This window comes from Scatophagus argus, chromosome 12 (genome assembly GCF_020382885.2).
Source record: "Scatophagus argus isolate fScaArg1 chromosome 12, fScaArg1.pri, whole genome shotgun sequence".
Taxonomy (NCBI): Eukaryota; Metazoa; Chordata; class Actinopteri; family Scatophagidae; genus Scatophagus; species Scatophagus argus.
The window spans coordinates 14,426,925-14,453,954 of record NC_058504.1 but is presented as its reverse complement, the minus strand read 5'-3'; the positions used below and the strand labels follow the sequence as shown (position 1 = coordinate 14,453,954).

Genomic DNA, 27,030 nt, shown 5'->3' with positions numbered 1-27,030 from the left:
ATTCTCACATCCTCCTGTAAGCTTTTGTATGTGAGGCTAAAGAAGCAGGCTGCTGGGTTCCTTTCATGTGCCCTCGAGGAAGAATTTGGAAAAGGGTCGGTTGGGGGTGCAGGGAGGGCTGCTCAACTTGTGTTTGTTGTGAGTGTCTCAGTGCAAGTGCATTGAACTAAGAATCCGACATTAAATGAACAATGTCTTTGTGGGTGTTGCATGTGTGTTCAACTGTGGATGGGTTAAATGCAGAAGACAAATTCAGTGTGTATGTAAAAATATGTATACTGCCAATAAAGCTGATTTTTCTTCTTCTTCTTCTTTCCCTAGAACACAGATCAGTTATTGGAGTTTTTTTTATTAGTATAATTAATTAAACCACAGTACAACAGCACTAAAAGGGACAAACTGGGGGCAGCCGTGGCCTAGAGGTTGGAGAAGCAGCTTGTGATCGGAGGGTCGCTGGTTCGATTCCCCCACTGGATGGGCAGGAAACATTTGAGTGTGGTGGTGGAGTGATAATGTCCCCACCCCCCATTAGCTGGCTGATGTGCCCTTGAGCAAGGCATTTAACCCCCAATATATGCTCCCCGGGTACTTGATGCAGCCCACTGCTCCTGTGTGTTTCACTGCATGTTGCGTGTGTGTGTGTTTCAATCAGTGATGGGTTAAATGCAGAGAAGTAATTTCCCAGTTTGGGATTAATAAAGTAACTTAAATTAAATTGTTCACATTGTAACAAGTTCAAGATTTGCATCCTAAATTCTATGAGAGCAAAGGAATAAGTGATTATTGTTGGTACAGATGTGAATATTTATTTGGTAACATGTTATATAACTTTTGCAGAAACAGAAACCCATTCGTTTAATGAACTGGAATGGATTCATATGGGTTTCCTTGAGCTGCAGAGCCCCTCTGGTGTTTTATTGAGGTATGAGAGCGCCTCTTAGTGGTGACAATGGAAAATGCAGTTTTCCGAGGTTCTACTCAAGAAGCAAAATGCTCAGACGTATGGAAGAGACCCACAGCGTTTGTGAATACAGCTGTTTGGGAGACTTCATTTCAGTATGAACAGCTGCACAATGACAGCAGCAAATTGTTTCTACATTGAGTCTTGTTGGTCTGAGAGAAGCAGGAATGATTTGTTTCCAAACTACCAAACTGTACAGTGTTGTGTGATGGTGTCTGCTCTTGCTTGAAGTGTTGGGAAAACCTGACCTCTACATGTGCAGGTTTGAACCAAAACTTCAATTATAGAAGAAAAATACGGAGTAAAAGATGCTTTCTCCATCGTACCATTTAGCATCTTCAGCTTCAAATCACTGAAAATGTGCAAAATAATTTTTAAAAAAAAATGTTGAAGAGGTCTGAAACCACTGTGTCACTAGACCTCACACATGATGGACTCCTTACAGTATTATATAATCCTCAATGTGCATGAATAACCACAATAGATACTTATTAATGCTGACTGAACACCTGTCAGACGTGCTCTCAAAAAAAAAAAAGAATTTATTGAAGTATTAAAGTATGAAGTAATTCTTGCATCGCAGTAGTTTGCACAGATGTTCCTCCAGTTTCATGTACTGAAGTTTGATGATGCAGGGCACAACAGCATAAAAACAGTTTTTAAACAGTGTATCATGAATACAAATGAATCATATATAAAACAATTGAAATGATCTATTCATGATATTATTTTCATAATACCAGAACCCCCAGAAGCACAATTTGCATTAATCAAATATCTATTAAAATGTCTTCTACCAGCTGGGCCGAGCCGAGGCCCAGCCCTGATCAGGTGCTGTGCCTACAGCAGTTTGTGTTTGCTTAATAATGTTGACAAAGGACCGGCATTCCAGACAGGTATTTGGTTTAATTTATTTTATTTGCATTTTAAAGAACAAGACACACAAGCAATAAAAAGATGGGAACAGAACAAAATAACAAATCATGATGAGACCAGGTTGCAGACTTGGGAGTTAAATAATGATTAAATACATTTTAAAAAAGAAAGAAAACAAGCAAAATGAACACATTCAAATGTGTCATAATCACTAGCAATGATGAACTTAATTATAAAAACTAGATGCCTATTAAAAATATATTATTCCAAAGTCTGAATGAAGCTTCCTTCTGATCATCCTGGGACCAGACCTCAATAGCTTTTTCATGCAAGAGTGTGTCCAGTATATGCTTTGGTGTTATGTGGAAAGTGGAATGATCTGTGTGTGAATGTGAACCACAAGCCGTTTTAGATCCTCCAGTGTTTGTGAGCTAACTTCATTGGAGTCGTGACACCTGTGTTGTGTGGAGCATCAGCAGTGATAATTTAGTTGTAATGTAATACCCTACCTTTTTATTTGAGTTGACCTTTTCAATATATGGCTTTTTACCATATTCAAGTATTGACGGCAGCTATTGGCTCAGAAAATCATGAGTCTACCAACACCTCCTTCATGTCACTGGAAGCAAATGACAGCCACTGATCATCTGCGGTTTCTTTCAGCACCATGACAGTCAAGCTTATTACGTAGCTGTGAGAATTTGTCTTCCCATCCTACATTGCAGCATTTGGTCCTTCAATGGCGACCTGCTCCAGTATGTGTGCAGGCTTTTATAGAAGAGGAAGTTCAGCTTCAACACCCCAGATGTCACAATACTTTGTACACAGCAAACCAGGCAGACTGATGTGGTTCCTCCCTTTGGATTAACAGAGCTGAAGTTCAGGGAATACCGATGTGTTGGCTATTTGTATTTTTTTATGATTTTGCTCAGTTTTGTTGAAAACCTCCGAGTGGACATCATCAGTGGAAAAGTTGGAGATAACAGTTGAACAATTTTATTTTGAATAAAAACAGGCTGATCTAAGGGTAAAAGACAAAAGCATAGTGACATCAGCCAACACGTTTCTGCTTCCCTGATCATCGCATGCTAGGAAAGACAGAAATGAAGCAAAAATCGTTTTAGAATCTCAAAACATCGTAGGCTATTGCTGGTCCCTCTTGTGTGGTTTACAAATGGGGAACTTATATAAACTCTGTGTCCATATTTGGCCCCTGATCCTCAGCTTGTGAAAGCACTTCTCGAATGAATGCTCTATCGCTTTCTTGCTGGTTAAATACTGTTATATGAGAAGATACCACTCTCATGTCCGCACAAGTAACAGACAGACAGCTTAGCACAGACCTAAAGACTGGTAACAGGAAGAAACGGTGCAGCTCTGAAATGCAAAAATGACAGTTTCAAAGGGGTTATATGCAGGATCATTTCTTGGCTGGGTGCAGTTACTTCCTTCTTTTTGTTCAGCCTTTTTCCTATGTGGTTCAAGAATGTTAAATAGCTCCTCATATACTGGTAGCACAGAACTGTGTTCAGTGACTTATGTGCTCAAAGTTTAGTCATGGGAAAATCTAAACGTAATGGAAAATGCCCTGCTATAAATTTGCTTTTTGCATGTCTGGAAAAATACTTCCTGTAGGCCAATAATTAGAGACGGATTTCTTTAAAGATTTCACTTCATTTGGTTAGACAAAAGCAGATATAAGTCCTCAACAGAAAGAGCATATAAAGTGGTCCCAGTCACTTATTTAGTTTAGTTCAACTGTCAGCAGCAGTCAGCAGAGTGTTTGTTTCATCATGGCTTTTACAGGGAAATATGTTCTGGAGAGCCAGGAGAACTATGAGGACTTCTTAAAGGCTCTTGGTAGGAGACCTGTGCTTATTTACATGAAAAAAATGTATTTCAGAAGTATTGGATTAAAATATGATGACTATGTAAACCATGTTTCATCTACTCTGCAGAAATTAAAGACGACAAAGACCACAGCAATGAAGAAATAGTAACAGATATCTATCAGAATGATAGCTTCAGGTTGACCAAATTTTTGATGAACAAGACCTGGAACAACACATTTCTCATCGGGAAGGAGAGTGAACTGGAAACTCTTGATGGCGAGAAGTTCAAGGTTACCTCATATGTTTGTTTCTTCTGTTTCATCATATTCTAGATGTCTAAATACTGACTGTCTTTGTTCCACACTAGTTTCCTAATACATTTTTTTGCTTGTTTTAGACCACTGTCACTTTGGAAGGTGGTAAACTCAAGATCCAGTTCCCCAAATACCTTTACACTGCTGAGATAGTTGATGACAAGCTTCTTGAGGTGAGCACAAACGTAACAAATGAACATGTGTGTGTGTGACAGAGAAAGCAGCTTTTTGAATTATCTTTATCTCCTGTGTTTTTTAGGTCAATACCATCGGTGCTGTTACAAACAAGATGGTTAGCAAGAAGACAGAATGAACTGCTTCATTTAATGAGACCTGAAAAAGTTGCATTTGATCCAACAATAAATCGTTGTATTTAAAAAATTCAACATTCATATCTCTCTTTGTGTCTTTATGTAAAATTATTTTTTCATAAATACAGAATGATAATAGAAAATGAGAACAGGGTGTAAATATTTTTGCTTATTTAGAGGTCCACCTTATGATGTGAAAAATCGTCATATTTGAAATTCCTTTCTCTTTAGATGCCAGTCTGACTTCAGTTTGACGTCACCCCTTTAGCTGCGCGCATCTGCCACTTCTGAGTGTTTCCTACATATAGATTCACACTGTAACCATAAAATAATTCTAACGCCAAGGAGGAAAAGCTATCCTTAAACATATCTGTTTAATTTCTCCTGATATGATTTGTGTTTGCAGTGAGTGCGTGTACATGCTACACAGAAAAGATGAATGAAAAGAATGTGAGAGACAGCACATCATCATGATGTGAAACAAGCGAAAGAAAATCCCATCAGTCTATATTTATGTGGTTTTATTGTATCAAGCATGGACTGTGCTACAGACAAATGTTTTCATCCTTGTAAATTCGGTACATAGTTCCACTTGCCCCTCACCACAGATGGTCACTCTGTTCCTCTTGTTTCAGTGCTGGAGCAAGCGTTTTCATGGCCCGTTTTATCTCCAGCAGCCTCTCTTCGACTGGAGCATGTTGAGTCTCGCAGCATTAGATCCTTTTGCTAACTCTTTTGAAAGTCACACCCTTCTCCCCTTGAGTTACGCAAATCTGTAGGACATGGAAAAGATCAAGATGATTTGGGATGAAAATACAAAAATTTTTGTTTTTGAAAATATTTTGAGAATGTTTGTCTCCGTGAGTAAGTATTACGGGATCATGGTTTTAGCACATGGAGAGCGCTTGCTTCTCTTACCATTACTAACTTATCTTCAACAATCTCTGCTGTGAAGTGATACTGAGGAAAGGGTACTGAAATCTTGCCTCCTTCCATAGTGACAGGAGCCTACAGGTCACAAGAGCAAAAAATGTCCATTAAGCTTGATGGCACTACAGTTCCATGACAAGTTGTGAATATGTGGTAGATTTGCTGTTTAGTGTTCCAGTTTCTTTTCTTCAGTGCCTGTAATTAACTCACCTTGAATTTGGAGCCTGTCATTGTCTCCAGCTCACATTCCTGGCCAACGGTGAATGTATTGCACCAGGTCCAGTTGGGAATGGATTGTTTCCAGGTGAAGTCATTCCCATTCTGGACCACCTCTGTTACCACTTTGTGTTCTGTCTTTGCGCCGAGAAGCCCTGTGACGTGAGATTTGATAAAGTTTAAATGAATGATGATTCACCCTTATCCTTTTATAGCCTGTAAAAATCGGTATACCGATTGCATCCAGAAACTCCTCGTAGTTGTCTTGACTCTCCAGCTCATATTTCCCAGTGAAAGCCATGATGGTGAAAGCGAAAAGAGGAAGTGAGGAGTTTTAAAGACAAATATAAGAAGAGGAGTGGCCTCCAGCCTATTCTCTCTTTCTGTTCTTTTTCCATCATAGCCCATACCCTCCTCTTCCTTTTCTCTCACTTAAACCTCACAATGCGTCAGCCCCACGTGTGAGAAATATGTCAGCCATTACCGTACTTTTCCAAGACATTTTTTTATGCTACAATGTTGTAACTTGGCAAATATCCCAAGTATTTCCCACCTCCAGTCAGTGTCAGGTTTTTCTTGCACTTTGCAGGTTTGAGCATGTATGGTCTAGTAAAATGCTCTGAACATAAAATATATTTTATCGGTGTATGTTACCAACATCTTTGAAACAGAAATCTTTTCAGCTTTAGATTAGGACATCTAAAAAACAAAATGACACCCTGGAACCGAAGTTAGCAATATAGTTCAGTATATAAATATATACATGCTAATTGGTATCTATTTTATGCATTTTATATGGAGAGAGGAGGAGCTTAGATTAGAGATGATTTTGCACAAGATTAATTATTATCTTACTTTTTATAGGTAAAGGCGCTTTCCAAGGCCCGAGTAACTAACCTTGGGAACGATTGTGACAAAATGGGTGTGAGTTGTTTGATTGAATTCAGCATTTCCCAGGACAAGCGGTCCACTGAAACATGCTATAAAATTGCATTGTGGGCAATGTAGGGTCCAGTTTTTTGGGGGGTTGACCCACACTGAAGGCTGATAGTCAATGCATCTCGGGCCCCTGCTGTAATTGTTTTGACCAATCTTCAATCTGTCTGTCATTGACATTGTTCAGGAACTTGCTGCTTCAGAGTCAGGAACTACTTCCCCAAAACTTGCAGTCAATCGTAGCTGTTGCCGCTGTACGCCAGTAGGTGTGGCTGAGTGCGCGCCGCGCGCTCCACAGCGCGCCTCAGCAGGTGGATCCAATCCAGACTAATCAGCGGCGCGCTTCAGAGCGTCCGAACAATGAAAGCGGCGCACCGGCCATTTTGGAGGTAAAAAAGAAAGCTGAGACGGCAGAGGCAGTCGCGAAAAGAATCACTTCTCGCTGTCATACAAACGGATCTGAACGCATGGGAACAGGACTTGGATTAAAGAGAGGCTATCGGTAAGCGCATCCCGTCTCTGGACTCTCTGCCGAAAGTGTGATTGATTGCAAATTGTGCTTATGTTTCGTTTCTTCGGGTTACCTACCTTGTTTCTTTCCAAATTAGTTTGCTAAAAAATCGTCTTGGATTTGTTTGGGTTAAGTAGATAAATTGTGTAAATATTGGTTAAAATACAGTAAATTTTGCTTTATTAAAATGCACATTAAAATAGTTATGTAGTAATGTTAAAACCTATAGTAAAATCAACTAAAGTACTTTTTTCATGTAATTTAATGCTCCAGTGCTTAATCAAATACTTTCCTTGGCTGATGGAAAATGCTGAATTTTATTTACATTGGATTTATTTATGTACTTAAATTATTTATTTGTTTTTTTGACTGTAGGTTTTTCACCTTTCCTACTTCCTGTGTACTGATCAAGTTTGTTCTTTTTCAGGTGTGGGAAGCCATGACGCTGTAAAGCTGTAAAGACACGACAGTGAAAAACCGTCTGTGACCAGTGAAGACTCCACTTGTCGCCACAACTGAGAGAGAGAGAGGACTCCACCTGGGGCCTGGAGGATAAAGCCTGCTGTCTGTCAGTCGAAGAGGGAAAAGATGGCGTCAAAGTCAATTGAGGAGCTGAAAGTAGAGATGACCACAGTTAAGAGACTTCTCTCCTGTCTTGCCAATAGCATTATGAGAATCCACATGGAGATGTCTATGGAGGAGTTACAAGAGAACTTCATGAAGCTTACACTAGAGAGTTATGGAGGCAAATGAAGACGTGGAGGCCGCTTACATGGCAGAGTGCAAGGCAGCTACTGCAGAGGAGCTGAGCAACCTACAGAGACTTGATATGGAGAAGACGGAGAAAGAAAGTGAGCAAAATGCTAAAGAAGTTAAACTTCTGATCCAAGAGACACTGTGGGCCACATATGGAAAAAAGAACTGTCCCTTTCTCTACAAGTTGCAGAGGCTGAGTGAGAACGTCTCCTCCACTCAGCAGGACACAACTCTGAAGGCATATGAGTTTATGGTGACCCAATTAGAGAAGTTGGTGCACAAGGCAAAAGAAACGCACCAGAACTGGAACCACTGGCTTTACCAGCCAAGCAAAAAGATTTTGATCACTGTGTAAGAGAGCTTGAGGTGCACCTTCCCAAGCTGGTGTCGTGGAAGGCTTCCCTCGTCAAAGCAGCAAGTATAAAGGTGGACGCTCAACAAGAACCCATCTCAGTTCACGGCTTAGCTCCAGTAGCAGTGATAAAGTTGAAAGCCACAGCCCTGTCAAAGTTTGCCAGCAACAAGTGAGACTACTACAGATGAGGAAAAGAATGGGAGGCTCTGCAGAAGCAAGGTGAACCAACCAGCTCAAAAGAAGTGAAGAAATTTCAACTGCTTGATAGCCTCGATGACAGGGTGGCCAAAGATCTTCGCTTGTCAACGTACAGCTCATCAGACGAGACCTTCTGAGTCCTGGACAATCGGTTCAGGAATCAAGCCACAGTCGTTCTCAAGATCATCGAAGAGCCACAAGCAATTTCACCGGTCAGGAGCGGCCAGCCAAGAAGAATCATAGAGCTCATCCAAACTGTGGAAAAGGCCCTTTATGATTTAAGTGAACTGGGGAGTGTGGATGCCATAAAGAAGCCACTAGTAACTAAATACATCAAGAGCAAGCTCCAAGAAACTCTGATTAAGGACTGACTCACCTATAATGCAGACAAGGGAAACACTGTTAACCACCAGAACCGCTTTGACAAGCTCATCACGTTCCAGAGATCACAAGAATCCATATATGAACAACTAGATCAGCTAAGAGACGTCGTCAAACCCACCAAGGAGAAAATCAAGTTCCTAAAATATGCCAAAACAAAGACAACCAAGTCCAGCAGTGACACAACAGGCTGCATCATCTGTGGTGACCTAAAGCACAGAAAGAGACTGTATTTCTGCAGAAGGTTTAAGACCAACCTAAAGCCATTGGAGAAGAGGGGTGCACAACAACTCGGTGCTTGCAAGAGGTGCCTCAAAGTCCACGACGACGACTACTGCAGAAAGACTACTTAGCTGTGCGGGAATCCAGAGTGCAAAGACCAACTCGACTATCTTATTTGTCCAGCTGCTAGACTCCAGTCCCAAAGAACACCCAAATCTGGTCCAGTGAAAGCTGAGGGCAAAAGATGCATCAAAGCTCAAGAAGAGTTCCTCTCCAAACTTCCACCTGAGCTGGTGCAGCAGTGTCAAAACGCCTTCTGCAACATCTCATCCAGGGCATACAATTCCACCGCAGCTGGGAGAGGCCTTCTCAAGGAGAACAGCTTAAATGAGTACCCAGTTATCCTGATGCTCCTTGACGTCACAGCCAACAATGGACAAAGAATCGGGACCCTCCTTAATTAAGAGACTTCTGTCTTGCCAATAGCATTATGAGAATCCACATGGAGATGTCTATGGAGGAGTTACAAGAGAACTTCAAGAAGCTTACACTAGAGAGTTATGGAGACAAATGAAGACGTGGAGGCCGCTTACATGGCAGAGTGCAAGGCAGCTACTGCAGAGGAGCTGAGCAACCTACAGAGACTTGATATGGAGAAGACGGAGAAAGTGAGCAAAATGCTAACGAAGTTAAACTTCTGATCCAAGAGACACTGTGGGCCACATATGGGGAAAAAAAGAACTGTCCCTGGCTCTACAAGTTGCAGAGGCTGAGTGTGAGAACGTCTCCTCCACTCAGCAGGACACAACTCTGAAGGCCTATGAGTTTATGATGACCCACTTAGAGAAGTCGGTGCACAAGGCAAAAGAAACGCACCAGAACTGGAACCACTGGCTTCACCATCCAAGCAAAAAGATTTTGATCACCGTGTAAGAGAGCTTGAGGTGCACCTTCCCAAGCTGGTGTCGTGGAAGGCTTCCCTCCCTCAAAGCAGCAAGTATAAAGGTGGATGCTCAACAAGAACCCATCTCAGTTCACGGCTTAGCTCCAGTAGCAGTGATAAAGTTGAAAGCCACAGCCCTGTCAAAGTTTGCCAGCAACAAGTGAGACTACTACTACTACTACTACTAAGAATCGGGACCCTCCTTAATCTGGCATCAGACACAAACTACATCACACATAGAGCTGGAAGCAGGTTGATCCTTAGAAGTGAAGACGTGACGCTGGTGATCCACGGCGTCAGACTAACAACTAAGTGCTACCTCCCCAAGAAAAGTGTCAACACTCCAAGAGGGACTTTCAAGTCGCATCAACTGATGAAATCACAGAAGTTCACAGACATGTTCAAGCCACTAAGTTACAGAAGATTTTCCTGGATGTTCCTCTCAAAGACCTTATAAGACCCAGAGAAATAAAGCTCTTGATCAGCCACAAAAAAGGCCAGTTAGTACCCCAGAAAGTTCGTTCCATCGGTGACCTGGTATTCGGGGACGGCTTGGCAAAACCATTGGAGGCATACACCCAGACCTCTTCCAAGAAGTGAGCTTAATGGCCCATACGTCAAAGACACATTTTGCAAGATCCATGAGAACCGCAGCAGTGAACCAAGTACAGTGAACTCACCTGTAAAGATCCAGTCTCCTCCCAGTCTCCCGACCATCCCGGCATCCAGTCCAATACAACCACTAGCAACAGACACTTTCTGAAGTTGTGTGAGCGGGAAAGCATCGGACTGGTCTGTGAGCCAAAATGTGGAGGATGTCACTGCAGGAATTACCAACCTGAAGGAAAAAAATGACACTGGCTGAATAAAGAGAGATGGAGATGGTGAGAAAAGGCTTGACATATGTGAATGGAGATCACCACAACCCTGAACCGCACTGGCACACTGGTTCTAGCATCTCTACCCTACAACAAGCAGTTGAGGCCAAATTCCTCAGAACGGAGAAGCAGCTGGCAAAGGAATCAGAGTGGAGGTTGGCCTACGTTTCACAAGTCCATGAAATGGTGAATCGCAGGGCTGCAGTGAAGTTGTCCAAAGAAGTTCTGCAGAGCTGGACCAGGCTGGTGTTGCACAGAAGTCACCTGATCGCACCAAATCCACATTCTGTCTCCACCCCAGTGAGGCTAATGTGGAACAGCAGCCAGAAGTACAGAGGCCTGACCTTGGAAGATATACTGATCAAGGGCCCTGATGTGCTAAACCCAATCAGAGCTGTCCTGTTGAGATTCTGAACTGGTGTCTCTGCTGCCCTTGGTGACATCTGCAAGGAGGAGAGAGTGGTCCATTTGCACAGGATCCTGTGGCGTGACACCAAAGGTGCTGAGATAGAAGATTTTGCCATAAAAAGAGTAAATATCAGAGACAAACCAGCTGGTTGCATAGCCCAAGTGTGAGAGACCACCAACTTGCCTCCTTTCAAAGAAAAGAAACGTGTGCTGGAGGAAGACATCTATGTCGATGACATCCTGACCTCACACGATAACCTCGACCACCTGAAACTCCTCACCTCCAACATCGAACAGATCCTTAAAGCTGGATGATTCTTCATGAAGCGCTGGGTCTGCTCCAATCAAAGTGGGAAGAAAGAGCCAAGAGGTGGAAACATGGAGTCAAAGACAGTGATCCTGCCAAACCAGCTCACTGAAGAGGACAACAAAGCACTTTACCTTGGTTACATCATTGAGGATGACAAGCTACATGTCATGGTTGCTGTAAACTTTTCCAAGAAGAAGAAGAAAATGCGCCTTGGTCAGACCTTACTGAGAGAAGAAGCAAGACACCAAGCCCCAGATGCACTCACCAGAAGGGAACTATTAAGCCAAGTCTCTCATCTGTATGATCCGCACGGCCTTGTGGCTCCTGCAAAGCAGAAGGGAGCCATCCTGATCCTAAGAGCTTTTCAAGAACCAAAAGTAATTTACTACATAAAAAACACCTGGGATGCCGCCTTGTCCAAGGAGCTCAGAAGATGCCATAAAACTCCTTGAAGAGTATGCTGACCTGAGCCAGCTGAGATTCATCCAACCTCTGACACCGCCAGATCCATGTGCAAGACCAAGTGGCATCACCTTTTCTGATGGCAGTGAGCATGCATATGGTGCTGTGCTGTACCTACACTCGAGGTGCAGCCATGGTGTCGTCGGAAGGCTGGTCGAGTCCAAGGCCGAACTGACTCCTCTCAACTGCAAGGGTGACCCTGTGAAGGGAAGTGAAAAGATGTGTGGAGCAGTTTGGCAGCCCAGCTCAAGAACTATTTCCAGAAACACTGCTGAATCGAAGTCGAGATGTGGTATCATCGACAGTCAGATCGCCATATAGCGAGAGTTACAGCTACCAGACCTTTTTCACAAACCAAGTTCGCGAGTTCCAGAACAGCACCGATGTCCGAGATTGGTGGTGGATTCCAGGGCCGGTAAACATCGTGGATATCATCACCAGAGGGGCCAGTCCTGATGACCTGACTGAGGAGTGAGTGGCAGTCGGGTCCAAAGTTCTTTTGACTCTCTGAGAGCGAGTGGCCAAAGAAATCCGCCAAAGATGTCGTCTCACAAGCAAGAGACAATAACACAAAAATACAAAAGAAAACATTTGTTGCAGTACTCACCTGAAGTCAACTAAAAGAGCAAGACCCAGAATACAGAAGGCAAAGTCCAAGTCCAGAAGCCCACCTGTAGTAGCAGCAGTCCAAGCGCTAGTGGACGAAAGGTGCTTCAGCAGTCTAAGCAATCAAGAGCAACAAAAAAGTTTCTGCATGCCAAGATTGGAGATAAAGAAAAGTGGGAGGCAGTACCTTCATCTGGTGTCATTCTGGTCAACGAAAGAGAGAATGTGCTCTGAGACCTATGTCTGGCATCACAAGAGAGCATACACTTTCCAAATACAACAATTGATAGACTGGTTGTCTACAGAGATGGAACTAGTGGGCTCCTGATGTGTGGTGGTAGGATTCAAACCTTCAGAGAGGACCGTAGAGCTGTTCCCCTGCTACCTCTCCACGCCTGGATCTCCACCCTTCTAGCCTGAGCAGCACACAGTGAGGGACGCGACGGAGTGGCAGGAACTTTGCTAAAGATGTGAAAGAAAGCATGGGTCGTCAAAGGGAGGATTATTGCCCAAAGAGTCGTTGACAAGTGTGTTGTCTGCAAGAAGGCAAAAGCAAGAATCTGTCAGCAAATAATGGGAAACTTGTCTGAAGAGAGATTGAGTCCGGCTGGTCCATTTCAATTCACGTCTGTCAACCTGTTCGGACCTTACCGAGTAAGAGATGATCTCAAGAGGAGATTAAGCATGAAAGTATGGGGCGTGCTTTTCTGCTGTATGTCCATTTCGAACTGGCAAACGTGATTGACAGAGAGCTTCCTACTTGCTTACCAGAGGTTCACTTTTATCCAAGGTCATTCTCAGAAGGTCTGGTCCGATCCAGGTACAAACTTTAGAGGGGCAAAACCTGTGCTGGAAGATATGTACACCTACCTGAGTCAACAGAACGAAGTGTCACTTGAAGAATATGCTGCCAGAAATGGGCAATGATTGCAAATTGTGCTTATGTTTCGTTTCTTCGGGTCACATTACCTTGTTTATTTCTAAATTAGTTTGCTAAAAAATTGGTATTGGATTTGTTTGGGTTAAATAAATAAATTGTGTAAATATTATTAGTTAATAATAATATTTATTAATAATAATAATAATAATAAATATTATTAATAATAATAATAATAATATTTTTCCCTACTTCATGTGTACTGGTTTAAATAAAGGAAAACAACAAGTGAAATCCTGAAGTCTGATCAAGTCCTTCCTTTTTCAAGTGTGGGAAGCCATGATGCTGTAAAGCTGTAAAGACACTTGACGGTGGCTACAAATACATGACAGTGTTTCTTGTTGAATGAGTAATGGAGCAAAGGGTTCAGAGAAGAGTTAGCATATCCAAGCCACATGGATGTCTCCAAGACCAGGGGGCTTACGCTGGAGCCCTTCAGAAGATGAGCCACATGAACACAGAAGGAAAGGAAAGAAGAAAGGAGGCAACCAGAAGAGGAAGACCCCCACAATCAAACCCAGTGTTTCAACAGCCTTCTGTTCTTTCTTCAGAGAAGATTTATACCCAGTGAGTGGGGTTAGTTTTCATGGTACTGACGAACAGTTATGGATGGTTATCACTTCTCATGGCTGAGCTGTGATCAGAGTTCCCTTTCTTTATAATTCAATTCAAGTCAATTTATTTATATAAATCACAACAACAGTTGTCTCATGACACTTTCGAATTAGAACAGATCTAGACCAAACTTTTTAATTTGGTTTTTAGAGAGACCCAACAAAACCCCCATGAGCAAGCACTTGTATGTAATACATAAAAGCCATCAGATTTATCTTCTTTTCATGTTTGAAAACAACTAACATCCACTGACTGTCCTGTGAGATATAACGGCACAAGTACTTTTCACATCCAGTAAATAGAGTTACAGAGAAAGTTTTCTTCTGAGCAGCATCTGAGCAACATTCTATGTTTATTCATGTATCGGTCACATTTGTAATACTGATACTCAGACCTATTTGAACATCAAACATACAAACAAGATGATATCTGATGATTGTGCGCACAGCAGATAAACCAGGTTATACTTTATTTCCACAACATACCATGAAGATATCAAGTGACCGCAACAGAAAGGTGATCATTTGTCTTATCACACATTTTACATGGTTCATGTTTTTCGCCATGTTTAGTCTTCTTACAGGGATTTTTAACTAAGGGGGTCAAGGGAAGGCTGTGTTGGGTATGGTTCGTGTCTGAAAATGTGTCCTGTTTCCTTTAAATTAATGTTTAATTTAATCAAAATGCATGCACTTGTGTGTGCACCACACACTCCCAAAGAGGGTGGTGAACAGTAACTTTATTTCTTTACAGTCCATTGAAAGAAACTGTCTTGTCTGTCACAGATGCAGTAACACAAATACATAATACTTCTGATACAGCAGTATCGTCAATACTTGGTTATCTTCACCTTACACTGACCACAATGACAACGAAAATCCACTGATGAAAGAACATAGGGCCATATACAGTGAATACAGCAAGTCTGTGAAAACCCTCAATCCACTCTCTGTGACTTCAATCCCAATTCCAAAGGAACAAACAAATCTCAATAAGACAGTCACACCTTGTCACCAGACGTGGTCCTGTCCTTGTTGATCCCTCCCTTGTCTCGATTTTTCCCAAAAGAGAAAGCGAAAACTCCACCGGTTGTCTCCTCAGCTGTTTTGCCTCCTCTTACCTCCCCAGTCAGTGCTCCCTGCTCGCAGTCTGCAGGGCTGCCAGGCAGCAGGTTGGGTGTGGAGGGAGTTGGGGTGGTGGCCCCCCAGATGTATAATGTTTCCCCTTCAGGGCAAGGTGGGAGACCTTTGGTCAGGTAGCTGGGGCTTGGACTGGCTGAAGAGGGCAGGGTACGCTGGCTGCCGTTCAAGCAGCTGGAGTTGTGATCCGCTGAGCCTTTGCGTGAATGTCCAGAGGAGCTGAAGTTGGAGGAACGGTAATTGTATGCCCTCCAGCCTGGGCGTTTCCGCTGGTGACACTGGCATCTTAGGATGCGAATGAAGGCCAGCTTGAACTCTCGGTTATAGCAGGGGTAGATGATGGGGTTCAGGCAGCTGTTGAAGTAGCCCAACCAGAAGATCACTTTGAAGAGAAGATCAGGTGGACGTAAGTTCACATTAAAAGACCCTGGATACAGAATAGAGAGACAAAATGGAGATATTAAATTCAGTCTATAAGGGGTTGTGGTTTTGTACAGAAACCTAAAACTTCTTACAGGTCAGCTTCTTTCTGTGAGTAGTGGGAGTCCTATGCTAAGTTGGAACAGGTTTATTTCATTTTTTCTTGTTAAGTGTTTTCTTTCTTGACTGTTTTCTTTGTGGTCTTGCCTTTGGATTTTTCCTCTCTCTGACTACAGTTTATATTTTTTATTCCTGTAGGTGGCAGCATTGATTAAGGACTTAACATATCGTTGACAGTGAGACTGTGGGTAGACTGGATGTGAAACGCAAAAGTGCATAAGGGATGGCACATGTTTATTATTGAAGAGAGACCTTGTGCCTACTGATGCAGAAGCTGTCACAGTTCCTCTGGAGGACTCTCAGAATAGAGGGTGGGATGACCCTGAATTCCATTTTATATGAATAGCAGAAGACTTGCTTTGCCTTAAGCAAAGGGTCAGTATTTTAGTTTAAATAAAATCACACTTTTTCTCTTTTCTCTGTTATGGAAGTTACACTACTTATCAGTTTCTCCGTTTCACATCTACAGATGCGTCAAAGAGTGTTGTCACAGGAGAGGGATGTTGTAGACTCAGCAAGACTGTTCTGCTGCTGTCAGAGGCAACAATAATGATGAAAAAAAAAATTACATATTAATGAATAACCTTAAAGCCTAAGTCGACCCTTGCAGTGCCTGTGCCCCTCCTGTGGCCAAGCTCAAACAGAGGAAGATTATCTTACAACCTAATGAGGCGAGATGGGAAAGACTGTGGATAAAAACAGGCGATTAATACGCAAGTGTGAGATTAGTGTGAAAGAGAGACTTTGTGTGATGGTGTACGTGTGGGAAGATGTGAGGAAACCTGTGTTTCTTTACACCAACCCACATTCTTAAATTAATACCACATTCTGCAGAGGCTGAGGATGCACGATAATCAGGCTTTCAACTGTGAAATTACATCTGGTAAGATATTATAGGCAGAGAGAGACACACCTCAGCTTTGTTCTTCAAGAGTGTCAGATCAACAACTTTAATTTAGGCTATACAATGTTCATTGTATAACATATAGCTAAGAGCTGAAATGTATTACTGGCTGCAAATGATAACAGCTCAAAGGTGGTTGTGCCCACTTAATGAGCTGAAAACATCCCACATGGTTTTGGTCGGATGCCACAAAAATCACTGTGCGTACGTGCAACTAGACAAACTTGACATCACAGATGGTCTGTTTTATCCATTCAAGAATTAGAGAAAATACTGAGACAGACACACACACACAGAACTTGTTGAGCTGTCATAATGCAAGTTGGAAACGACATTTCCTCATACTTTCACACAAACACTTAACTCCAGGTTAGGAAACTGACTGGAGCATTGTGTGTGTGTGTGTGTGTGTGTGTGCGTGTGTGTGATGAAACCAGAGAATGTGTGTTGGCCTCCTGTACTGCAGATGAATGGGTTTCTTCTTAGTGGCTGGTATTTTCACATGCTATTTTCGCTTCTGGACAGCCACTTAAATGTGATTACATAACCGTGTGAGTTATGGCTGTGATTGGCATACGAAATACGGCGGAGTGGAATTAAGACTTGGTCATTCTTTTACTTCTCTCTCTGTCTTTCTCTCCTTCCAGCTTCCCTTTGTTTGTCTGTCTCTTTTAATAGTTGGTTGCAGATATTGATAACAGTCTGCATCAAAAGATTTTTTCACTTGTTCTGCTCTTCCAATTCACACACAATGAAAATGAAAGAAAAAAAAGGAGAAAGTCAGAAACAAACATTTATCAGACTTTTACCAACATGATAAGTCACTAAAAAGAATATTGAGCTAATATTAAGTTTACTTGATGCTGATTGACCATAACAAGCTAATTCTTGTTATTATATTAAATATATATATATATGTATACAATTAATCGTTTGTGGGTAGAAAGCTGCGTGGTGCTAACATACCAAGATCTCAAAAGTCCCAACAAATGTTTGATCTTTTTACTAAATCTTTGATAAATATTTCTGTGCTGTGCTCAGATGCGACATTATCTATTAAAGTATTTTCTTAATTAATAGTTTAGACCCATTAAAATTTGCCTCATGTCATACTGACACTTTTGCATTGTCTGCTTTGCTGAAATCCAATACCTATCCAGGTAACAATTATCTAAATGTAGCAAATGCTGCAACTGAAATTGAAGCCAAGACCCGGTTAATGCATTTTTACTTAAATCCAGTTTACTTATTAACTAATTGAATATTTTATTTTTCCAGCTTCATTTTTTCCATGCAGTTATAGATGTATAAGTTAATTATCTTTTTTCTTTCTTGTCTTCATTTCTTTTACCTACTGAAGAGAGTGGATATTTGGGTGAAATCGTTAAGGCATATTCAGTGCTAAAAAAAATGGTGGCATTGCTTGTGGGACAGATTTAGTGAGGAAATCCAACTTGTGGATCTTTCACACTCAAATCACACAAGAATGGTGTATATGTACTGTGAATCATTTAATTCATCATTTAAAAGCATCTCTGCTGGGCTGTACCAGTAGCACTGCCAAGGTGCCAAGGGCGAACACAACCGTGTGACCCCCAAAAGACTAAAAGACCAAAGGTGAGACATTGCCAGCACGGCCCTGTGTATCCTGTCAGCACGAGTGCATGATAAAAGTGAAGGAAACACAGAAAGAAATCTCACTGACAACAGATCTTCCTGCAGCCAAATGTGGCACATGTTTGTGTATGTAAGTTTTGTGTGTGTATGTTTGTCTGTTGAAGAATGTTTATGTTGAAGGGCTATAACATAAATAGTCGAGGATGCGAGGGCTTGGCTGGAAGACAATAGTATATAGATAACTGTGGGAGGGTTGTTGTCGGTGGTTTCGTCCCATCTGGTAAAAGAAATGTTTGCACCTCCTTCCTGAGCGCAGGCTCACGTACACATCTCACTATGAAACACAGGAACATCTCAACAAAACAAGGCATCCTGTTATTCTCAATAATTGGGAGAAGTGATGCCTATTCTGTGCCAGGTAGAGTGCGTGCACACACACACGCACACACAATGTGCTCTCCAAAAACTCATACATCATGTTTCCTAACACACCCATAAATATGATTAATATGTCTTAATCTAAAAGGACAGCAGTGTTATTGCCCTTGCAGATTGCATTCATTGAAATCATAGCATGAAGCTATTTCTGGAAAATGGTGTTGACGTCTACAGGACCCACGCATTGACCCTGCTGGCCTGTGCCACCTCCTTTATTCTTCATCACTTTGTCACTTAGCACTCTCATTACTTTTCCTCTTCAAAAGCCATTTCAATTACCCCCCGCGGCGGCACAGACCAGCCAGATTGTGCAACAACAAAACACACACGTGTCAGATGAACACACACACAGAGACACAGTATCCAGTCCAGCAACACATACACAGAAACAATTGGTTAACACTCCAAGTGTTGGTTTCTCTCAAGTATGGGCACATGGCTTTCATCAGTTCCTATTTGCGAGGCCTTCACAGGAAGTTAGTGCCTGCGCCGGGTGTTAAAGAGCTGCAGAACAATGTGTCCCCAAATATCTGGTGACTTCTTTTTGGCTGAGCTTTGGAGACAAAACAATTCACTGAAACAGCTACATGCAGTCAAGTCTTTCCACTGACTCTTTAGCGTTCTTCATGTTTTAAAAGTTGAAACAAAACCCTTTCCTACACTTTGTGACAGTGCTTCACAGGTCTATGTTTGTGTTTCTTATTTTGCTTTAGTTTTGTTGTTGATTAATCAGTTAATTGTATAGTCGATGAACAGAAAATTAAATGGCAATCATTTTGATGATTGTTGATTAATTATCTTTTCTTAAGCACACCTGCGAAACATTGACCAGTGTCAGCTTCTAAAATGTTAAGATTTGCTGTTTATAATGTCTTACATCATAGTAAACTGAACATTTTCAGAGTTTTAGACTGTTGGAATATGAAGTCCCAGAGAATCACTAATGAAAATCAGTTAGTTGCAGGTTCAGCTGTATATTTTCTGTATACATGCACATTGATGCACATTCATTCTCAGTTCTACATGTTAAGCTACTGACAACTCAAGTCCTTTGCTTGTAGTAAGTTCTGCAAGCCTAAAATATTTATTTAGTCAGTCAGTTAATTTATTTTGTTTGTGTTTGTTTGTCACTTAGTCAAAATCTATATAATGTTATGTCATAAACATAGATGTTCAAAAAGGAGTATGCTGACTTAGAACTTATCATTTTTTATGACTGCTTTGTAATATAAACTTTATATTATTATATTTATGATACTTTAAATATTTAAATTCCATATTTCCCTGTCAGTCAACATGAAATACTTTTTATGATTGGAAACGCTGCTATCTGGACTAGAATTCAGGATAAAGTTCTCTGTGTCTCTCTGTACATGTACACATATTGCAATAGAGACCTGCTGGTAGGACAGTTTCAGTTGCAGTTTGAAAGGTGACCAGAAGTGTAGATGAAAATATTCTTGTCAAGAATAAAGCTGCATTTTTTTGTGATAGTTTGGCTGCGTTCATTGTGTCTGGACGTTTGAAAAACCTTTTTTGGTCAATTTCTGCACCAGTCTTTGATTATTACAGTGTAATTAAAACATAACGCTGTCATTTTTTTTCATTCTGTGATACAAGAATGTGTTATGAAGTCACTAAGTTTAGATATGTCACCCTTACTGACAAACAAGCTGATCTAGACAGGTCAGTGAGTGTTTGTGTGAAATTCCAGGCTGTTTTTTGTCCAATGAAGCTTGCCTGGAGTACCACTAACTTAAAAAACTTTGATGTAATGTTTATAATCTTGAAGTCTGTATACCTTACTTTGCTCCAAGTTAAAGGCGTAAAAGGAGACACTGGAAATCAATGACTCAAGCTGGACTGGTAGCTGCATGTTTGCCATTTATGTACAAAAACAAGGTATTTACAGAATTTGAATCTGATAGCGTAGATCATTTGTCGAGAGGACAGTTTCCATATTTCTTTAAGCTGCATGCATTGTCAGGTCGAGGCCTCAGGGATCAGAGGTCGCAGTAGCTATCGCTGGCAACACCCAGCCTCAGTTTCACCTTTAGAAGCATTTAATTCTTTAAAATCAGAGCTGATAAAGGACAGAGCAGTCACACTGACACAATCACTGAAAACATATGTGTACAAACACACAGAGATAACACTCGTGCCATCCACATGCCGCCAAAATCTCACATATCAGTGACAGTGTGCAGAGGAAGGAACAGGGTAATAACAAGTGTGAGACAGAAAATCCCATGTGGGTGGAGGCTAATGAACACTCAGGGAGCAACACGAGGAGAACGCTGCTGCCCTTCAAGACCTCTTGTGTTTAAAGTTTCCCTCAAGACCCATTTTAAAAATACTCCTCTGTGATAAAGCTTTTGCAGCATTGTTCTCTCACAAGACAAGTAAAAACAAAGACTCTGAAAACGGGCTGGAAGGACATCAGTTCTTTGTCCATCATTAAGAAATCCTAGATCTGAAAATCACAGTGCTGCTGCAACCGTGTCTCCTACTTTGTAACACCAAATACGTTTATGAGGAAAACATGCCTGGATTATGCTCAGAGATAACATTTATTTGCCTGAATAAAACACTACATTAATATGCTGCTCTGGAGGTCACGGGGGTGGAAGGTGAGTGTACAAAATGCAGGACTCTGATAACAGAAACCAGAGCTTGAAGTTAGCCTGTGGCGTGAGTTTAGGCAACAAAAGCATTTTTGATCAAATTACTGATAAAATTTTGGTTAAATGTTCTGGAAAACAATTGACAAAAGCTGTCAGTGGTTATTTTACTGATATGTTCTGTGTTAACATTTTAAGGACTTGTCAAGTATGTTAATTAATAACATGTTCTTATTGTATTAATAGAAAACATAAGCGGTCTGCATTATGTTTCCATTATAAACATACACAATATGGACAAAAGTATCCATACACCCCTCAGTGAAGGGAAATCTTAACAACAGTTTAGGGAAGGCCCTTTGCTGTTCCCGCATGACTGTGCTCCAGTGCACAAAGCAAAGCTCCATAAAGACATGGTTGAATGAGTTTAGTGTGGAAGAACTTGACTGGCCCACACAGAGTCCTGACATCAACCCCATCAAGCACCTTTGGGATGAACTGGAACAGAGATTGTGAGCCAGACCTTTTCACTTAACATCAGTGCCGGACCTCACAAATGCGCGACTGCATGAATGGCACAGATCTGAGTCAAACCCAGACTCGCATGAGCAGTCAGTGTACCTAAGTCAACGACTAGCAGACATATCAGAATGGGAAATGTAGTCAGCATCTTTCATATGTGTATGTTGCTTGTCAGCTTGTTAGCCTGTGAATGGGAGTGGGCGATAAGTAATATCTCCTGTGATGCTATGGTGTGTTCACATTTTTACAGAATTATATAGAGACTTTTCAATATCCGTTTGTCTTGATAGTCAACAAAACGTGCCTGGGAACTGGCACTTGCATATTAGATTGCGATTGGCTTCCAGATTTGTGACATACCAGATTTTGCATGGGCTCAGTTTGAATCTCAGATTTACTGGGAGAGGCAGTTTACTGCTTTGACATAGTGAATACATGCATTATGCTTCCTTCCCCACCGGGAGATTTCTTTGAGGCTGACAAAAAATTAGCATGAAATAAGGTTGCATGGTGCTTTGTCACTCTGTATCAGTATGCTACACCACAGACAGCACAAAGAAATTTAGGCCTACCCTCTGGGGTTTCTTGGCAGTTTGTTGATTACTGTTACATAAACAGGCCTCTCCTGAACCTCGAACTCCTCTCAGATCTGGAAATCAGAACTTTGGAAAATTACATTTCTTCTGTGCTTTTGGTACCTAAAAATGCCTCAAGGCAAGCTGATCCACACTATGTGACCCTGCATAGTTATCCTGCCCCAGGTAGTAATGTGTGTGTGTGTGTGTGTGTGTGTCCATGTGAGGATGTGATGAGCTGCCGCTTGAAGCCAGGGGCATAAACACATTCCCATATGACAACATTAAATGTATGCACACACAGGCACATGCTGATAGACACACAGCGACACAGACACAAACACACACACATCCCCCAGTGTAACCGTAATCCACAATGCCACAAGAGATCAATGCCTTGGCAAACAAAAAATCAGGCAAAAGATCATCTAAAACACAGCGGCCATGCTTGTAGTTCGTACTCCTCCTCGTCCTCCAACGTTTTGTTAACCTCCTCGCCGCAGCACAGCTCACGGCATGACCACTGCTGTTTAATTTCCTCTGCAGATTTTTTAAACAACCATGACAGCGGGGTGTTGAATGCTTGCCAGTCTAGTGGCATCAGGGAGCCCCAGCAGGCCCCTCAGGCCTCTGAATTAACCGACCAGAGCAAAAAGAGGTCATTTAAGCCACCACTTGGCATGCTCAAAGAGTGTATTTGTTGAACCAAGAGATTAACTGAGACCATGGAGATAATACAAAGATAACACTAATAATGTTCGGAAAAGCTCAAGAAGAATTTCTTCTCAGTCTCTTGAAAGCGTGTTTTATCCCTTACTATGGGCCTTGAATTCAGACACTATAACGTCAGCATAGCTTTGGTGATGTAGTGTGAATGGTGCAAAATTGTTCGTCCAAAGTTAAGGTCTGTGTCATAAAATATTACTCAAACTAGCTTAATTACCTAAGCAGGAGCTGTTAGGTGAGAGAAATACGAACCTACTCCCACTGCGCCATATATTAAACACTGCAAGAATATATGAATGAGGTTATATTTTACTCCTGCTGTATAGAAGGACCACTACAGTATATCACAGCCCACTCATAGGTTTGGTGACAGAGCAGAGCAGTAAATACTACCCAGGAGACTTTCCCAGTGCCAGCTATAGATATGATTTACAAAGCCTGCAGCAGCCTTGAACTGCCTCATTTTTAACTATACACAGACATTTAGATACATCTTCTCTCCAAGTCTCATTAACTAATTTAATATGGGGGTGTTTTTTTTAAATTGCAGTAGGAAGTGAGGATAATGACTGAGATCTGGTTTTTACTTAATGACCAAACACAACTTGAATACATGACGTTATAAGGGACCACGTTAGGAGCGATGGTGCCTACCTATGGGTAAGGCGAGAAAGAAGGGCAGCCAACAAAGCGTAAACATGCCGACCACAACTCCCAAAGTTTTTGCAGCTTTCTTCTCCCGGGAGAATTTCAGAAGTTTCACTGTGAGGGAACTTCTCGCTTGGTGCGCGCGGCCTTTGCCGGTGCCTGAACTGCCGGGCTCCTCGTGCACCTGTGAGCCCTTGTGGATCCTGAGCGTCAGCTCACTGGAGTTCATCCTCTCGCGCATCACACCGGCTTCCAGGTTCTTAGTGGTCCGTTTGGCGACAATGTACACCCGGCAGTACATGGCCAGAATTACGACGAGAGGGATGTAGAAGGAGCCGAGGGAGGAGAAGAGCGCGTAAAATGGCTCCTCCGTGATGGGGCACACCGTGTCGTCCGGCGACGGCGGCTGCTTCCAACCGAACAGAGGTCCGATGGAGATGACCACCGACAGCGCCCACACTCCGAGCATAGCCAGCAGAGCCCGCTTTTCCGTCACAATGCCCGGGTACTGCAACGGGTGGCTCACTCCGATGTAGCGGTCGATGGATATTACGCACAGGCTCATGATGGACGCGGTGCAGCACAGCACGTCCACCGCCGCCCAGATGTCACAGAAGATCCTGCCGAACACCCAGTAGTCTAGGATCTCCAGAGTAGCAGACACCGGCAGCACCGTGGTGCTCAGCAGCAGGTCGGCGATGGCCAGGTTAATGATGAAGTAGTTCGTCGGGGTGCGCAGGTGCCTGTTGCACACCACCGAGAGGATGACGAGGATGTTGCCTGCGATTGCGAACACAATGAAAGCTCCCAGCACCAAGCCGAGCGGGATGGCTCGGGTGAGGTCCACCTCGCTGGGCTCCGTGTGGTTTTCTCCAGAGCTGTTGGTGAAGTTGACCCTGGAGGACGCGCCCAGAGTCCAGTCGAGTTCCGAGGAACCATTTTTCCACAAGTATGTGGCATTGTCAGTGCTCAGACTCATTTTGGCTCAAGAAGTCCTCCATAGCAGGATTCAGATCACTTGTAACCGCAACTCACGAAATTGTTTTAAACATAAACTTTCAAAATGGCCTAACCCTTCATGGTTTAACTGCGTGTTTGCAGTTTCGTTTCCAAATCAGAGCGGAGAAGAAACGCTCACTGTGCAGCCGTGCAGTCCCCATGCAGTCCTTCTCCCACCACTCTCCTGAGGCTCAGTGGAGAAGTGAGGGGGGCAGCAGTGATCTCCTGCTTCCTCTGCACCACACACAGCTCTGCCATGTACTGACCACACATACCTAAACAAGAACCTATGAGGCGCGCATGACGCATTATTACATGAAGAACCGTGAGTCCACAGAAAACGCACAACATGTATTTGAGTCATTTTACGCGACTAACGCGGGAAGGAATAGAAATTTGCCTATCTTGGGAGACGCGCCTCTTTGGTGCCATGTATTTGTTTTTCCTCATTAGGGGGGAGGGTACTTAACTGGACAATTACAGGGAAAAGACTTTTGCGCTAAACCTCCTCATCTCTGTCGTTAAAAATGGCGTTATGATACAAAAGCAGCAGAAAATAAACAAAAGTCGTCACACAGTATGCTTGAGCACGTGTGTCTAATTACATTGTGAAATAAGATCTTTTTAGGCAGGCAACATAATAAGTTAAGCCCTAAAGGTCAAACTGATTAAGTTCAAAAGTAGATTACAAAATCACATACAACCCTCTCTGCTATAACAGGTATTCCTCTCCTATTTTGGTCAATTTCAGGAGTTCCTCATAGTAATCTCATTTTGGGTAGGAGTTCAGTTAGTGAGGAGTGACTGATTCATTGGGTTGAGTTCAAAAACATGCGCATTCCTAAAACTGAGGTTCATCCTGTTTAAGAGCTTTTTGACTACTGTGGCTGTAACATGAGAAGAAGGACAAATACTACCAAAAGTTTCTTGTAAAAACCTGCCAAGGAATTGCAACCTTTATCATCCAGTATATGAATGAATCAACTGGACTGCACTTAAGAGATTCACAGCCATTCAGGATCAAGCTTTCGTAGGTTATTTGGCATCCTTATCATTTGTTGGAAATGCAACAGAGTGCTTATATTTTAATCTTAACTGGCTGTCAAAAATGGTTGTCTTCCCAGGAATGTTCGGTTTATATTTTGAACCATGTTATATCAAAGCTCTGGGTTTTGTCAGAATTCACTTTGATTTGTGTATGTGTGCAGAACTGGAGAAACACATTCTCAATCTCAATATAGATAGATAGATACTTTATTGATCCCAAGGGAAATTCAGTAAAATGATGTAAAATGTAAATGTTCTGTTCTCCAAGATTTTAACAAGTTCTTCACAACTAAAACTGACTGATTGTCGGAAGACTTGACAGTCTCCACAAAAACAGAAAGCTAATCCAAACTAAGAGCCAAGCGGTGTGTAATGCATTTATTAATTTTCCTTATTCTAAGAATCACAAGAAAGCGAGTTTGCTTATTTCAGAAGGGTTTATCCCTAAATGCGAGCTCAGGTTTCATGGCTATCCTCCCATACAGACAGATTTCCCTCCGTCCTGACCTGTGATGGGTCAGTCACAACTATTTTTCTAATATGGGCTGGATTTGACTTGATGACTGACAGAGGAGTGTCTCCAATCCAGATTTGAAAAGTCATATGTTACATTGCCATGATTGGTTTTAGGTCTATCTAATTATGTCCAGAGGTATTTTGATCTGCACTTGTTGATTACACCCCTTACAAACTGAAAATGAACGGAGAGGTTCCAAACTGATATGCATTTGTGAATTAGTCTGGCCATGACAGGCTACCTCAGTTATGCATACCTTATGTCCTCCCCTTCAAGGTTCTCTCTGGAGTTTTCGACCTCTAGTAATGCTGTGGAGCTGTTTTTTCTATGGATGGGTCCCTGTTTGTTTTGTGAAAGCACACAGGTAATGCAGTACACAGTCCTACAAATGATTCACACTATCCCACTGAGCTACAGGTGGATTCAAAATATTTAAAGACTTTGCAAATGTCTCATCAAACATTTGCAAAGTCTTTAAATGAAGGGAGAATGAAGGGTTTATTAGATCCCAAAGACATACATTTTTGGTGAGTAACATTGATCATAACTTTTGTTTGTTTTCAAGAAAAGTCCTCAAGAACCTTAATAATGAAGCAAGTTCAACTTCAGTCTGCCTCTCTTTGGGTTGCTGCTTCTGCTACTGAAGTCGAGAAGGGAGGGGAGAGGAGAGAGGAGGACAATAGTACCCTTACAAGGTCTATCTGCTCATTGCCTGCACATGGGGGCCAATTAACTACAGAGTGGGCTACACAAAGTCGGCTCATGTTATTTGGAAGGAC

General features: G+C 42.1%; 3 protein-coding genes across 3 annotated transcripts; 1 reads left to right on the top strand and 2 right to left on the bottom strand.

The window, feature by feature from the left end:
* The first annotated feature begins 2,678 nt into the window (after positions 1 to 2,678).
* On the top strand, positions 2,679 to 4,356 carry LOC124068042 (gastrotropin-like). Its single transcript, XM_046405930.1, has 4 exons — positions 2,679 to 3,697; positions 3,796 to 3,959; positions 4,067 to 4,156; positions 4,243 to 4,356. The coding sequence occupies exons 1-4, from the start codon at positions 3,631 to 3,633 to the stop codon at positions 4,294 to 4,296; spliced, it is 375 nt and encodes a 124-aa protein (XP_046261886.1). The 5' UTR covers positions 2,679 to 3,630; the 3' UTR covers positions 4,297 to 4,356.
* Positions 4,357 to 4,798: 442 nt separating this feature from the next.
* LOC124068041 (gastrotropin-like) lies at positions 4,799 to 5,835 on the bottom strand. The gene is made up of 4 exons (XM_046405929.1): positions 5,675 to 5,835; positions 5,435 to 5,595; positions 5,213 to 5,302; positions 4,799 to 5,067 (listed from the first exon to the last, which is right to left on the bottom strand). The coding sequence occupies exons 1-4, from the start codon at positions 5,739 to 5,741 to the stop codon at positions 5,008 to 5,010; spliced, it is 378 nt and encodes a 125-aa protein (XP_046261885.1). The 5' UTR covers positions 5,742 to 5,835; the 3' UTR covers positions 4,799 to 5,007.
* Positions 5,836 to 13,654: 7,819 nt separating this feature from the next.
* LOC124068040 (alpha-1A adrenergic receptor-like) lies at positions 13,655 to 25,510 on the bottom strand. The gene is made up of 2 exons (XM_046405928.1): positions 23,695 to 25,510; positions 13,655 to 15,524 (listed from the first exon to the last, which is right to left on the bottom strand). The coding sequence occupies exons 1-2, from the start codon at positions 24,665 to 24,667 to the stop codon at positions 14,959 to 14,961; spliced, it is 1,539 nt and encodes a 512-aa protein (XP_046261884.1). The 5' UTR covers positions 24,668 to 25,510; the 3' UTR covers positions 13,655 to 14,958.
* Positions 25,511 to 27,030: the final 1,520 nt, after the last annotated feature.

What these genes read in the sequence shown, in the direction of transcription:
- LOC124068042 (XM_046405930.1), top strand. Translation starts at nt 3,631, where the DNA reads ATGGCTTTTACAGGGAAATATGTTCTGGAGAGCCAGGAGAACTATGAG. An exon ending in TTGATGGCGAGAAGTTCAAG is followed by an intron (nt 3,960 to 4,066) that starts GTTACCTCATAT and finishes TGCTTGTTTTAG; the next exon opens with ACCACTGTCACTTTGGAAGG. An exon ending in TTGATGACAAGCTTCTTGAG is followed by an intron (nt 4,157 to 4,242) that starts GTGAGCACAAAC and finishes TGTGTTTTTTAG; the next exon opens with GTCAATACCATCGGTGCTGT.
- LOC124068041 (XM_046405929.1), bottom strand. Translation starts at nt 5,741, where the DNA reads ATGGCTTTCACTGGGAAATATGAGCTGGAGAGTCAAGACAACTACGAG. An exon ending in GGAGTTTCTGGATGCAATCG is followed by an intron (nt 5,596 to 5,674) that starts GTATACCGATTT and finishes CTCACGTCACAG; the next exon opens with GGCTTCTCGGCGCAAAGACA. An exon ending in TTGAAGATAAGTTAGTAATG is followed by an intron (nt 5,068 to 5,212) that starts GTAAGAGAAGCA and finishes CATGTCCTACAG; the next exon opens with ATTTGCGTAACTCAAGGGGA.
- LOC124068040 (XM_046405928.1), bottom strand. Translation starts at nt 24,667, where the DNA reads ATGAGTCTGAGCACTGACAATGCCACATACTTGTGGAAAAATGGTTCC. An exon ending in CTTTCTCGCCTTACCCATAG is followed by an intron (nt 15,525 to 23,694) that starts GTAGGCACCATC and finishes TTCTGTATCCAG; the next exon opens with GGTCTTTTAATGTGAACTTA.